At 45.2% G+C, this 15,155-nt stretch overlaps 2 protein-coding genes across 9 annotated transcripts in view; one reads left to right on the top strand and one right to left on the bottom strand.

Moving 5' to 3' along the window:
- Nucleotides 1-752: 752 nt before the first annotated feature.
- Nucleotides 753-15,155, bottom strand: part of NEU2 (neuraminidase 2) — a 29,086-nt gene continuing 14,683 nt past the window's right edge. Inside the window, exons 1-5 of one of the 8 annotated variants that reach the window (XM_090147020.1) lie at nucleotides 8,735-9,959; nucleotides 8,404-8,555; nucleotides 8,152-8,321; nucleotides 3,125-3,329; nucleotides 753-1,883 (exon numbers count right to left, since the gene is read on the bottom strand). In XM_090147020.1, coding sequence (XP_090003146.1) covers nucleotides 945-1,883; nucleotides 3,125-3,325 — 1,140 coding nt within the window. In that variant the 5' untranslated portion in view covers nucleotides 3,326-3,329; nucleotides 8,152-8,321; nucleotides 8,404-8,555; nucleotides 8,735-9,959 and the 3' untranslated portion in view covers nucleotides 753-944. Of the gene's footprint in view, nucleotides 1,884-3,114; nucleotides 3,330-3,406; nucleotides 3,580-4,805; nucleotides 5,932-7,823; nucleotides 7,847-7,959; nucleotides 8,026-8,151; nucleotides 8,322-8,403; nucleotides 9,981-15,155 lie in introns of those variants that run through there. The other 7 variants (XM_090147019.1, XM_031604972.2, XM_090147022.1 and 4 more) reach the window with 7 other exon arrangements.
- NGEF (neuronal guanine nucleotide exchange factor) overlaps nucleotides 12,379-15,155 on the top strand; it is a 45,091-nt gene continuing 42,314 nt past the window's right edge. Inside the window, exon 1 of the mRNA XM_031604971.2 lies at nucleotides 12,379-12,522. The gene's annotated coding sequence lies outside the window, so the exon portion shown is untranslated. The remainder of the gene's footprint in view (nucleotides 12,523-15,155) is intronic.

Genomic DNA, 15,155 nt, shown 5'->3' on the forward strand with positions numbered 1-15,155 from the left:
GCTTAGCACTTCGATTAGAAAGACCAGCAACTATTTCCCCTCCAGACTATAAATGGGGAGCTCCCTCTGCAGACCTGTCCTGATCCTGCAGGTCTGTTAGTGCCATTTCTGCCATCTGCCCGTGGGGCTGGGGGTGCTGCACAGGCCCCACTCTGTGCAAAGGGAACCACTGAAACACACAAGGCTGTGGTTTCGGTACACGTCAGAAACTGTAGTTACCAACTGCAGCGCAAGCAAAAGGGCAAATAAGCAAGAACGTACAGCATGGGAAGTAAGGAGAAGGCAAAGTTATGAAGAAGTCCCTTAGGGGCCTGGGAACTCAGCAAGCAACCCCCAAATCCAGTACAGAAGCGGGCTGGGAACATTTCAAGATGATGGCATTCCACAGCCTCCCTGAAAGCAGAAGGCAGCCAGCCCTGCCAATAGAAGAGCTGTCAGCAAGCACTACAACTGCAAGGAGGAGTGCACCCAACAAGAGTCAGAGCAGTTTTCGGAAGATAACAGCATACATAAGGCAGCATGCCCAGTGTCCTCTGCAGCACTTTTGCCACAACTTGCAAATACAGCTCAGCATAAAATCGCTGCTCTCCAATCCCATGCAGTCCCTGAGCTATCAGCACGTGCATCTCTATTCAAGCCTCCTGGAAGCCTGAAGGTGTGACCCACCCCCCGTATGAAGGTCATGCTTGCCTTCAGCATGTGATTTTTAAGATGGCAGCCAAAGGGAAGAATGAGAAGAGGAAGAGGCAATAGAAAACAAGACCAAACGTGTTTAGGTTTAGCACGTTTAATAGACTTTGTGATGTACACATGCTACAAGACAATGCCTAGCTGGCAGTGTGGAAAGAATACATAAATTCTTTTGCTGAAAGATGAGAGCTGATAGTGAAAAGAGCATCAGCAAAGGTGGTTTTCAGAAAAATCCCAGTGAAAAAGCTCGAGACTCAGAACTCAGAAGGGAAGGCTTGCTTCAAAGTGAACATTACAAAGATTATCTCTTCACATTGCTTATGGATCCCATATTCAAAGAGGCAAGAGAACAAGGGTGAGCCATCTGGCCCAATCCCCATGTACTGCAGATCTGAGTAAGCACACAAGCCCTTGAAGAGGATGCTTGGCTTTGTCCAGCGTGTTGGATTTAAAGGGCTTTTGTTGAGGTAAATTCCTAAATCTCTTCGGCCCTTTGGGTCTGCAGGATGAGTGTACAGCAACCAGCTATCTTGGCACCAGACATCACGGGGAGGAGGAAAGGCAACAATACTTCCATGACATCCAGAGGGAGGCTCTACAAGCTTTTCAACCCGCTGGCCTTCCTCAAAATCCACCCCATCGTTGTAGCTGGCAGCCTGGATTCTCACTCCCCTGGTGGTCCTAGCATTGCAGTAGAGCACATTCATGCCACAGCGGTGTACCTCAGCTACCTGGCACTCCCCTGCACTCTCTTTTCCCACAAAGTTCCCCATCTCCCACGTCATCCCGTGGTCAGAGCTGACGAAGCAGAAGGCATAAGAGACAGGGTGATGCTGAGGGTCAAGGATACGAAAGGCATAGGCAGGAATCACAAGGCTCCGGGCCTCGTTGGACAGCTGTAATCCATGACCTGGTCCCACTGCAAAAGTGGCCCAGTTCTTGTACTCTGTGCTGATGGTACTCTCAGTGATATCCTGGACGGGGCTCCACGTGTGTCCTTGGTCCACGCTAGTGACATAGCAGAGACGTACCAGGTTGATCTTTGTCCTGAGCTGGTGGTGCTCAGAGATCTTTCCTGGGACAGCTATGAAGAACAGGATCAGATTCCCCGAGACCTCATCATAAACAGGACAGGGATTCATGGATCGGTGACCTCCCAGCTGTGCACTGACAATGGTCTCCACGCCGCTCCACTGCCAAGGCAGAGTGAAGAGAGACAAGAGTGAAACAAACATCCAGGTTACAGAGTAAGGATGCTCAGATAAAGTTACAAAAGAGCTTGAGGAGAACTGAGGAGAAGCAAGTCTGGAGATAGAGTATGAAACAGGCATCACCAGATGTAAGTTAAAAGAAATTAAGATTACTTGGATGATGCAGGACTCACACACTTTACCAAACCAGGTGAGCTATATCCTTTTTAAATTACTACTCATTGAGGAGCTGATAACTGCATCTCAATGCAGCAGGGGTCTGATGACACTTAAAAGAGTAGTTGAATTGTAAGAAATTCTCATCAATATAGACATGACGCAGACATGCCAGGGTTAAAACATGCTTGTAGACACTTTGCTCTGTTAGTGCTTCTCAGGAAGTCAGCTAGATAACGAAGCCTTCTTCAAGCATACAGCACACTGATAAATCCATTTACATTCAGACTCCTACTCCCCTCATTTTGAGTGTTACCTAAATGATACAACACTGCAGGTGCAGTTAGAGGCTGCTTCTGCTAGGCAGACTCCAGCTCTTAAGAGGTCCCTGTTAAAGGATTACTATTCTCTAAGAAAGGATTCCGTTAGGAAAAAAAAAAAAAAGATACTCTTTTCCCCCAAAAAGAAGACTTTAATGCATTTGCAAATGCAAGAAATGATTATAAATAGAGTATCCACCACCCCCAGTCACCCAGCAAGATAACTGTTAACAATAATAACAACTGGTAGATTAATAAGGTAGCCCATTCGCTGGCACAGACAAACCAGATGACACTCTTTTGCGTGGGGAGACTAGCTGTTCTCAATTGTTTTTTAAACCAGAAATTCGTTCTAGGAAGATGAATTTAAAAAAAAAAAATAAAAAAATAGCCAGGATTGCTAATTCACTGCTCCCTATCTCTGTCACACTCCTCATTTCTGCTTCCTTTCCACATCTTTGCAACTGCAGCAGGACCTGTGCCCCACGTCTCTCTCTGCTTCTGCACAGATGAGTCAAAGCCATTCCCAGAAAAGTCTACTACAGCTGCCCCACTTAATTTCCCCAACTATTGGACAATCACGGGGTTGAATCCCAGCAGCTATAAAGGTAAATGCATTACTCATAGGCTATAATTGAGCAGGAGATCTGTTTAACTACAGTAGAGAGGGCAGATACATTCAAGCCATTGGGGAGCAGGGGAGCAGTATAGTTGGACAGTCTCCTCTATTTCCTTACCAACTGGTACCTGAACATGGTGCGTGCCTGGGTTGTACATGCCTCTGCGCATCACTATGAACTTGGCATGCTCATCCACCGCATCCTCTCGTTCCTCAGCAAATGCCAGGATGATGCTGAAGCGCGGCAGGTAGAGCAGGGCTGGAATTCGATAGCTCCACGTGCCATTCCGGAACAGCACCTCTTGCTTGAGGACAGGAAACGAAGCCATCGTGCTAAGGGAATGAGACAGAAACGCATTGCATTTTAACCCATGCTCAGCCCAGCAAAGTACAACAGGAACAGATCCCACCACTTCTTGCCCTCCTTGCTCTTCCTGCTCAGTGTGTTCTGACATGCACTGAAATGTCATTTGTGCTGCTTTCAGTTTCGTGCTCTTCTGAAGAGGAGCCACATGTTGCACTGCAGCCAGCAACGCAGACCAGACTTTGTCCAGAAACAGCCTGGTTAATCTTACTGGAGTAAAGTAAGCTCTCTAAACACAGTAAATGAAAAAGCCGCCTGTGGTTTGTTTCTTCTTAATGAAATTCACAAACTGAGATCTTTGTGGGTTTGCTTTGTAATTCAAGAGACTGACGACAATCAGACATTTTAGCATTTTCCCCTCTAAAAAGCATGATTGCCTTTGTTGGTGGTGTTTCCAAAACCCAGAACAGAACTAATGCTTTGCCAAACATGAACTTTGAGCCCCACAAAAACAAGTCACTGAAGCAATCTCTGGCCCTAGCTATGCCTCTATTTAAGGACAGTAAGCACAGAGCATGGAAAAAGAAGGAAAACATCCTCTCCCAAAAGAATCACAAACAATCTGAAAGATGTCAGCCAGCTGCATCTAAGCTGAGTGCACCAGGCAAAGCCCAAGGCAGAACAAGAGGATTTATGGACGGGGTACTGCAGGTTTCTAATTGGGATGGGCCACCCTATGCCTGAAGCACACCTGGGGACTTGTGGGATCACAGACAGATTCATAAGGGCACTGCACAACTTGGGAACAAAGAGATCAGAGTATGGAGCTACTAATGGGTAAGGCATCAGGAGACTTTTGGTCCGGTGAGACTCTTGTCATCCATATAGCAAGTAAGAAACATTAGGGAGCAAGACAATCTCAGAATGGCTTAGCTTGGAAGGGACCTCATGTCCAGAACCCATCCAGCCTGGCCCTGAGCACCTCCAGGGATGGGCACCCATGTTTCTCTGGGCAGCAGTGCCAGGGCCTCACTGCTCTCTTCCTCTCCTTGGATCCACTCAGCCTTCTGTCCTGTTGCACCAAACCTCTCTTGGGAACTGATTTATCCTGGCAAAAAAACCCACTAGCTGAAAGCAATTATGTTTAAGCAGAGGGGAGGTGAAAAGGAAAACAAAAAGAAGTCTCTCATACGATGGACCAGAAACTGAAGGCATGAAAATCCTGTGCTCAGCATAGATGTCAGAGAGATAGGGAATAAAATGAAAACAAAATTTAAAAAGAAAAAAAGAAAAAAAAAAGGAAAAGAAAATCAGGCCTTAGATCTCTGACGCATTGAGTGGGTAGGATGGCAGGGATAAGATGACAATACACTATGAGTAAGAAATTGAAATGCCTCCTACCTCAGCTGAGACAAGACTTGCAATGCTGCCTTGAGCACTGAAAGATTCTCTGAGATTTAGATAAATAGGAAAATGCTGTAGTGGTTGTTGGGTGTGCATGACATCCTCACGTTTCTGAAGGCTGTCTTGATAACTCAGGATCTGCACTGTTTCAGCTAAAGCCAGCTAAACAGACTGGAGCCGGCCACAGCCCCATCACTGCTCAGATGCAAAGCCACACGGGAGAGAACTATCTCAATGGAATACTACTCCCTCCTCATTGCCACTTACAGTACATCAGAGCAGCTACTATACAGAAACATTACCAGGGATCTGATCTCAGCTCTCCATACAACACAGAAGAAAGAAAAAGGAAGACCTTCCTAGGATAAATAACGGTGTTGCTCACTGCATAGCAGCACAGGTCTGGCTACTCACACAGATTGCAGCCATGGCTGTGTTCTCGTGGTTCCTGAAACAGAAGTTCATCAGAGCACCTCCAGGCTATTTAAAGGGAGATTATTTCAAGAGATATTAGTCAGCCTATCTAGTGCAGCACAGGTTCCATAACAGCCCTGCTCATGGTGCTATGCTGATATGGTAATCTTTTTGCAGGGCAGGGCAAGGGGGGGAGGGGGAGGGAAAGAGGGATGAAAAATAAACAGTGGCAGAGATGTAGGCTACACCCATATGTTCTTGATGCAGAGCTGAGAGACCAGTGCCACGAAGGCTGTGCTGCAGCACAGGGGCAGAGAAGCCTAAGGGAGCCAAGTCCCTCCTGCACCGTCCTGCCATCTGCAGGCAGCTCTGCACCGCGCCCTTCGCTGAGAGATGCTCGGTGGGGGTGTTGCAATATCCATCTTTTCCTCTGACTGCCAAACAGGGAGCGAAGGAAGGTGGGATGTTAAAAGGCTGTGAATGGCTGCCATAGAAACAAGCCCAGGGTTCCTGGACACAGCACTTGCAACTGCAGTTGAGGAAAATACTAGAATTACATGACTTTTCCATCTATTCAGAGATTAAACAGGTGTGTGCGTGTACACATCTACACACATTTGTGTACACAGTATGTAGGGAGCATATTAAGTCTGTATGCATATACACACATACAACACATCCATCTGTAGAGAAACTCTTCTTCCATCTTTTTCGTTGAATACACTTCAAATTCAGTATTAAGTTTCTTCTATCTTCTTCAATGGCGGATCGTCAAGCAGAAATAGAGCCACAACTGCCTGAGTTCACAATAGTCTGAGAATTAAAGAGATGCAGAATCTTAAAACAGCTTAGAGCTACTGACATACATAGGAAAAGAACAAAAACTTGTGCTGTTTTAGCTACCTTCCAGCCAGTTCAAAAATAATTGATCTTTCTTTTGACCTCTACCCATTCTCAAAGGTAAAAGCACCAGCTACACTTCTCTGAAATAAGAGAGAAGATGTGCAAATCAACAGAACATGATCAGGACAGTCACGAGGTGTGGCCAGAAGCTCAGCCTCCAGCACTGCAGCAGTTCACATCAGACAGGCCAGTCTATTAAATTGCCAGGGGATGCACCCTTGAGAAGTGCTCTGTTCAGGGCACTGACATCGACCTGCAGTTCCTCTCCAAAGCATCAGGGAAGCTGCTGCCCCGAGTGCCCCATCTCCAGGTAGAGGTGGGCAGACAGAGGAAGAAGTGCATAGTGAGAAAAAAGAGGAGTTAAGCTGGAGGAAACCATTACTCAAAACTTGCAAGTTATACAGCTGCAATGATTTCCAAAGAGGAGACTTTTACCATTGCCAGAAGAGTCAAAATAAATAGCAGTGGGCAACAAATCTGTGATGGATGTGAGGTCCAGAATGAGCCTGAGCAGCAGAAAGGAACAGGTGCTGGTAGTCCCCAGTATTTGTCCTTCCACTCAGTCCTCCAAGGCAGCTCATGTGGTTCCTTGGTGGTGGTTTGTTATTGTTTTGTTTTAAATATAGGGGAGAATTGGCTGTCATGTGTTTATTTTCTTTAACCCTCTCCAAGAAAAGCAACTAAGAAGGATAACATTTCCACTGGCTTCAGCTTCTGTTAAAAACCTGCCCTTAACACCTTCAGGTCCAAGAAGAAAGGGCAGTATGTTTGCTCCTGCAGGAATCCAGACAGGTCCCAAACAAACCAACAAACACACAAACCTATTGGGAGAGACCAAGGAAAGGCGTGAGGAACACAAACAAAAGAACCTGAAAGAGTGAAGCTCAAAACTCAACTAAAATTCTGGCTTTTCAACACAGGCACAAGAAGCCAAGTCCTGCCCTTCTCCATTCAGTATCAGACCTGGACTTTCAGCGTTTTCCATATAGGAACATAGAAGTCAGCCAAGCACTATCCTAAAATACTTTTTTTTTTTATTTAAACAAAGAAGAAAACACTTCAATTGGAATACTGTACAGAAGGGGATCAGGAGAAGCCATGTTCAGGGCTAAGAAGTAGTAGACCCAGCCTGCTTCCAAAATACCACACAGTGCATTTTGCTGTATAAGTCTTCCCTCCTAATTAAATGGAACAACAGTACTGATTTCCACTGAAACTCAGGAGCAGAGAGCTCTACTTCCAGCCTCCTGCTTAGACCAGGTCCTACACTACATCTAGGACATGGGTAATCTTTACAAGGCAGGCAGCACAACATGTCAGCCTCAATGTCAAGTCAAAAGGAAACGTTATCAGCGAGACCAGTCAAACAATAGATCTTAAACAAAAGGCTCTTTCCAACTTCAGAATTCAAGACTTAAAGGCACTTTAAAGGAGTTACTTTAATCCTGCTGTCAACTGGATCAAACTTTTTAACTATGCTAGAAACAGAAAGTTTTTCTTGCAGATGAGCTTCATACTTAGAAGGGGATTTTGAGCATCCTCGGTAGATGCTTTCCTAAACAATCCATCAAAATGTAGCTCAGCCTGGCAACAGCTCCTGTGCTTTATAACACAGGTTTTCTCAGCAGTACAGAGGAATTACATGAAGCAGCTTTGTTTTTTCTTAGCATATGTTTGTTTGGTAGAGGACTACACACACTCCTACCTGAACCTCCAGAATGTTGTATTTACCCTTTCAGCTCCCAGCAACATCCGCAGAGAATAAAGAGGGGGAAAACAAAAGGAAAAAGAAAAGGAAATACCTCTCTTCACTTTGTGCCTCCTGGAAGTCACGTCAAAGTAAAGGGGAAAAAAAAGAAAAAAAAAAAAAAAGAAAAACACTCTTATTGAATACAAGAAAAGGGAGGATCACCACACTCTCACCAACTTGTCTCCAACCTGCAAGATTATTTATGTTGGCAGCGATGTCAGCTGTCTCGGATCCCCCGGGAAGAGCCAGCAGCCAGCATGTATACACAAGCTGACATTTAAATAGCAAACCTGCTTTGCATACAAGGGGAGGTTCCATGTGAGCAGGACAAATGTTAGGGAAAGATTTTTAAGCGTTCATAGTAATTAACATGTTTCTACCTGCATGGATTGACAGGACTGTGTTGTTGCTGATAGTTACACCATTCAGCATGCTGTCATATCCTGATCTTCTCATCCCCTTATGCTGAGGAGGGTAAAATTCCTTCAATCCCTGCATGCAGACTTGCAGTGTGTCCTCTCACAGAGCTCCTGAGCACCACGAAATTTTGCTGAAAGAAGTCAGAAAATGGATTTAACAGCAGGTGAAATTGCTGTGTCAACCTGATGCATTCCTCCAGTGGCTCTACCCACCTCCCATCCATCAGTACACTGTTTTGAGACAAAATGGGTCAACACAGGAAAATCTCCAGGCCGTAGGACAGCAACAACACGCTGGTGTATGCAGATGCTCTCCCCAGCAGCTTATATGGAGGTGTTACCAGTGCCAGCCTTCACCCCAGCAGCTGCAGTCAGTGAAGCAATGAGCAGAGTTGAGTAGGAGGGAGTATGAACCTGAGGTCCCAGCATGTGGTAGGAGGCTGAGGGAGAAGAGGAAGATTGCTTCTCCCAGGTGTGGCCTGCCTAGCTTAAAGGCAGCACCTGCAGCTTCTACTGCTGCCAAGCAGATGCTTTCATGATCTACCTTGCGCTGCTGTTGTTAGAGATGGCCTTGCCTTTCCTTTTCCTTGCTGCTTCTCTTGCTTTATCCTCTTCTCTACTGTTTCCATTGCTGCCATTAATGCTTCTTGTCTCTCAATTTACTGGGGGGAGAAAAACAGTAATAACAATAATCCTGTAAACAGATCTTGCTAGAAAAGGACAAAGCAAGGCCTACTCGCTTGATAGCAGTTGTGATTTTGATCTGTGCAAGCCAAACACAGAGTTGCAAGGGTGTGGATTTACAACCAACCAACTTAATTAAATTCTTTTGTGTTACCATCTTCCCTTTCTCTTGAGCAACCCTGTCTCCTTTCTTGTGCCAGCGCTGATGCTCATCTTGCTTTGGCAAGCCATCAGAGGATGTCAGTCTGGCAGAAAACTCAGCTAGGAAAAAAAATGAAGAAAAAATGTGAAGAGTTTTCTGCTGGGTCACCGTCCTGGACTGCGTCAGCAGGAGTCAGACAAGCAGAAGGATCTGCAGCAGGGAAGGGAGCATGAAGCTGTTGACACAAGGAGCAGACTCACCTCTCCAACTGGCAGCCAGCCATTAGAGCAAATTAGCTACGTCATAAAACCACACCCCATTTTTATGAACCTCACCTTAGCTGGGCAAGCAAAATATTGCCTTAACTGAGAGACGCAAAAGGAGCCTGAGGGCATTTTTATTTTGTTGTATCTGGAATCAAACAATAGTCAGCGCAAGGGAAAACTCCTCAAGAGACAAAGGCATCGATATCCATGAGATAATAACTTCTAACAGCGAGTCCTGGAGAAAATCCAGACTCAAGCTAAACAGACACAATTAGGAAAGAAGGAAAGACACTGGGAAGGCTGCTAAGACAGTGCCAGAAAGCAAGACAAGAGCAATTGCTTTGTGGATTTCACCTTTTTTTCCTGCTCCCTGGCTAACGGCTGCGTTGCTCAAGTGTTGCTCTGAGTCACACGCTGCTTCTGCAGTCAGACAGCCCTAAAAGCGTGTTTGTTTCATACACACCACCTTGCTTGGCTCTAGTTTAAAACTGGTTGTCCATTTCTCCTTAGAGAGGCCCATCCCAAACGTGGCTCACAGCACATGCTATGGGGGCAATGCTCCATGCTCCATAGCAGCAGCACTTGGGTTGTAGGGTGGCTGTGCTTCTGGCCACCTCCCAGTCCCCACTGCCCTCACCCTTCCTCCCCAAGCATCTACACAGAGTGGGTTTCTCAGTGTAGATGTGCTGGGCTCAATCTCCCCTTCTTCCTTCTGCTGTAAATCAGAATCAGTGGCAGAATGAAGTTTAAGATAAGTCTGGGGAGAATCAAGCTTGTCATTTCTGTTATTCCACACTTACTTCATCGCCTTTATATCTGATTGTTGTAATGAAAACGTTTTTAAAAAGGTTAAAAAATGCAAATGGGGTGTGTGGGTGCATTAATAAGAGGATATAAAAATAATGCAGAAGATAATGTAATGAAAGAATACTGAACAATGGAGCATTTGCATTTGGAGGACCACGTTCAATTTTGGGTGCCACGTCTTAGGAAGATATAGCAATAGCTGCAAATGAAGGCTAAGAATTCAGAAGCTAATGCTGGCGAGCGTATGTGAAAACAAGTAGGGAGACAAGAGATGCTGCAATTAACAAGAGTGACACACGGTCCATTAAAACCTGCCGGCGTATATTTCCTTTGCAAAATGTTTAAACCTGAATCCATTGGTTTGTTAAACTGTAAGGAAGGCAGGCAGGCTCGGGTAGTTCTGTGTGATGGCTTAGCTACAGAGCGTGGCAGCTGTCATCAGCCAGCTAACATTAAAATCGAGAGCCCTGCATGGAGTTAGGCTGTAGGAGAGAGAATTACACTGTTTTGCAAATTTTCAGTTACAACACGATGGGCTGCCCTCCAGGTGTTAGGCAATATGGCATCATTTGTGCAGAACACGAGTCCTGTAGACCTGGGGGCTGACTGCTCCGTTAGCAAAAACAAAACTGAGAAAAAGCTGAACTAATAATACTGAATCTAACTCATGCAAGCGTTCACTTTCCCAGTAAATCACAGACTAACTGTTCGTATTTCCCGTCCTTGTGGAAAGACTTGAGCAAAATCACAAACATTTACTTCCTCTACCCAAGGAGCATCACCACGACCCTCCCATAGGCCTGTCTGCTTTCTGACCCTCCACAGTGAGCTTTGTGTTCATCGTGCCAATGTCCAATGCCTATAATACGTGCTAGACCTTTCTGCCATTCACTCTTCTCTCTGGGACCAGAAAAAAAGGAATATGTTTTGTTTTTGTAACAAAACGGAGGGCAACGTTTAGAAAGCAAACAGAGACACGGTGAGATTTACAAAGAAAAAGAGGATTGTGGAAGCAGGATTTATCTAGTTCTCAAAATAGCAAAGCGATGAGGAGTTGCTCCGGGACAACTTGGGCAATTTAATAACAGAAAAGCACAATAAAACCGGAGTCTCTTGCTTTATGTCCCCTCCCAGCTCTGGGGACACTGACAAACAAGTTTGAAGCATGAGGTCCACCTGGCAATGACTCTTGCGACACCACGGTCCCGCTAGCTCACAGAGCAGGAGTGCACAGTCTGACGGTGACTTTGAGTAATCATTACAAGAGTAATTGCTGACAGCCCTGTACGCCAAGGCCAGGCTCTCAGCTGATATGAAGGTACAGTGGCATTGGTGGCCAAGAAGCTATGACAACCAACCGCAGATTAACCAGAGCGTTACTGCACGAATATCTGGGTGTCCACAGGATAGATAGGGCGTGGGCAAAATGCAGTTGCTATTACAAGAAACGGGGTAACGTTACAATCAGTTAAAACAACAAGGCAGTTGGCAAGTCTGGTGAACGTTAAAAAAGAAAAAAAAATCATAGGAAAGACTGGCATTAGCTTCAGCAGGAGATACGATGCTTTATGCCATTCCATCTGCAGGCTTGCAAATAGCAGGTGAGTTGAAGGAGTTCCAGGATGAAGAAAAAGCTGTCTCCTAAGTATAGCATTGCATAGGTGTCTGCAGGAAGTGGGTTTTTTTGGTCTTCCTTTGAAGCATTGGGCTCTAAGCTGTTTGCAGAAGAGACGTTCACTTAAGCAAAGCCCACTTGCAAGCACAGCAAATGTAAGCACAACCTGAATTGGAAATCAAAGTATTTCAGGGGAGAAAATTATAATGCATTCGGATGAACGGTTAGAAAAGGCCTTGTGATAAAACCAGGCTGGGTCTGCTACGTTCCAGGTATGGGAACACATATGAAATGTAAAAACTAAAAATAGTCACAGGCATGTAGGGTTTGTCATCTCAAATGGCTGGAAATAATGTAAAGCAAGAGCAGTAGCTCAGCCAGTGGGGCTGAAAAGTGTGAGCAAATGCCTTTTGCTGTTTCCACGTATTTGAGTTTGCAGATTTGAAGAGAAGTTTCACCTAGTTTTACATGGGAAGTTTTACAAAGCCCTGTCATTAAATCTTTGGCAGAAGCAGTGCAAAGGACCTTCAGAACGTGTTTGTACTGACTTACCTGGCTAAAGGGAAAGCTGTTCCTTTAAATTGTTTGCTGTGGCTCTGGAAACTGAGCAAACAAAGTCAAAGGGAAACTTCCCTTTCAAGTGAAACTGTCAGAAGGTGCAAGGACTGAAGGACAGAGATCTTCAATAGGACACACCTGCATCGGGATTCAGAGCTGAACTGCAAATTTCTAACAACCTGGGGGAGTTTAGTCCTGATTTGTTGGACACACCTAATCCTGATGGCAAATGGGAGCCTGGTTCAGCCCCAGACAGTCAGGTGAGTAAAATCCTATTCTGGGGGGGGATGCTGGAAGAGGAATGGTCTGAAGAAAAAGCCTCAGAAAGGCACAAGTGCAGTGCCTGAGAAAGAAGCGGCTTTGCTCTGCCAGCAAAGTCACCCTGAAGGGACCCCGTGCAACCTGGATGGAGTGCAGCTGAAATGCGGCTGGTGGAATGGAGGCACTGCTGGCACAGCCCGACAGGCTGCACATCCAGCAGGGAGGGAACCCAGGCAGAAAGGAGGCTCAGCCTGCACTACATGGGCATTAAGGTGACCAACTAAAGAGCAAACATCCCCTGAGCAATCAATCAAACCGTGTGTCTTTTTCCAGGGGCAGGACAAGCTGTGATTTTTCCCGTTAAATGTTTGCGTGTGATCTTGCTTTAAAAAAAAAAAAAAAAAAAAAAACACAGAGAAAGAAAGAAAATAAAGGCAGGAAATATGAAAAACAGTCTGTTTTCCTTCTAAGGGCAGGCTGATCTTTCCCTTTAGCTGAGCTGTCCTTTCGCTCTCAGGAGACCAATTGCTGTGTATCCACGATGGCTGTGAATGCCATCCCAGCAATGATAGATATTTTTAAACGCGCCAAGTAAACAAGAAATCAAATCTCATAAGAAAAAGCTAGCTCTGGAGGTATTAACCTATTGACAAATTCAGCGTTAAAGCAGATCTGCCAGCTCCAGACCTAATCAAAAGTAGGAAATGGCACTGAAAAAAATACTTTTTTTTTTTTTTAATGTTTTCCTGAACATATAAAAAGGTCTAACTGGATTACATTCATCTCAGGAGATGGATGGAAATTTTGTTCAGGGCTGATCTTACCCAGGCTCAGATAAGGACTGATAAATCCAATCCACTTTAAGACCAGCTGTAAATATAAGAGTATGTGTGAAACACCACGGTAATTGACAGAAAAGAAATGCCTGGAGACAAAGAATGCATTGTCCCACACTGCCTAATTTTGGGAGAACATTTGCAAGACAATGTAAAATGCTTTAACTATATAATTACCACAATCTGTCCCTATGTGTGTTGGCAACGCCTGGGGTTTTTACTACAAGTCTACTTTTGGCAGGAGCTTGTTCTGTGCATTTGTCAGCAATAATATCACCATCTTTACCACAGCAGTGCCTGGAGGCAGTGTTTCATATTCCCAAGTAACAGCCCATGGAAGCACCCCCATGTTATACTTGGGTATAAAATAAGAAAAACTGACAAGATTCGGTGAAACCTAAAACAATCTAAAAAGCTTGGCTCCTTCCTGCCTTCTCTTTCCTAGCCAAAATCAGCTCTGAATCAGATAACCATGAAAAAACAGATCTGGCTTAATCTACAAAACCTGGACCTTGCTGTCCAAAAGGGGGCACATACTGAAACAGTGACCTTTCAAAGGAAACTTTGGGAGAGCAACAGGGAATGACAGCTCCAGACAAAATACCTGCTCTTGGGTTAGGAATGTAGGAAAATACAAATAGAACAAAAAAAATAGATAATATCCAAAGAGGTTTTACTTTCTTCTTAATTAAACTATTATCCAGAGCTCTTTTGAACCAAGATTCTCTCTATGCCATACTCTTGCTTGAGCTCTTTGCTGAGTTCCTGCTAAAATAGCTCCCAAGGAAAGACCATAGGAGAAATGTAGTAGAATTTATATAGTATGGTGCAGTTCTCCCTCTCTCGCAACAGGGAACTAAGACCCAGGAAAATCCCTGACTTGTTCAGATTGCCCAGGGAATTGCAGCAGAGCTGAGCAATGAACCCTGCCCTCGCAGGAGCTAACTGAGTGCCACAGCCATGGGATTTCCCACACTCATCCCCGCTTTGCTCCTTCCATGCTTAAAATCGGGGAGGGAAAAACTGCTGTTAGTGGCAAGGTCTCAAAGGAGAAGCCCTGCCAGTCTTTTCCAGCACTTCCACTCTCTGGAGTGAGCTACCTTAATTGTGGTTGAGGAGACTGTGTCACTTGTTGGACAAAAAAAATGAAGACTTAGTGCAGATGCCAGACAGCGCTGCAGGGGTTTTTTTGGCGACACATCACTGCCTAGTGCTGTAGCTGGCAAACTGGATGTGATTGCCAAAGCCTGGTACCCCAGTCCTAGGACAAAAGAAACTGCTGTGCACTGGGAGCAGCAGTCCTGCCAGTGCCTGCCTTCTTGCCAGGGTCTGTCCCTTGGGGCTAGAAAGAGACATTCTGGAGCAGTTTGTATTTCTGATGCTATTTGCTGCACAGTTTCCAGAGTTGCCTAGCAAGTATTTTTTCCTGAGTGCCAAAGACTTGTGCAATCAGTCCAACAGGCCATAAGAATAGCATCAATTTGTACCAGGTTTTAATTTAGCAGCTGACAAGGATCGCCTAGCAGCCTTCCACTTCAAACCAGTAGAAACCAGGTTAACAAGATTCTGATGTCTGTCCTGACGTCTGGCTTGCTTGCAGCTACAGATTTGCAGGTAGACTCAGGAGACACTCCTTGGGTCCTCCACCCAATAACCACTGGGGGAAATAGCTCTACTATTCCTTGATCAACAACATCAGCCTCTTCTTCCCCTGCTTCTTTATAAACTCTTCCAAATAAAACTCCCTTTGAGTTCTTACCTCTGCAGTTCAAATAACCACCCTTGCTCATGCTTCC

The sequence above is a fragment of the Phasianus colchicus genome, chromosome 10, assembly GCF_987193195.1.
Source record: "Phasianus colchicus chromosome 10, bPhaCol1.hap1.1, whole genome shotgun sequence".
Taxonomy (NCBI): Eukaryota; Metazoa; Chordata; class Aves; order Galliformes; family Phasianidae; genus Phasianus; species Phasianus colchicus.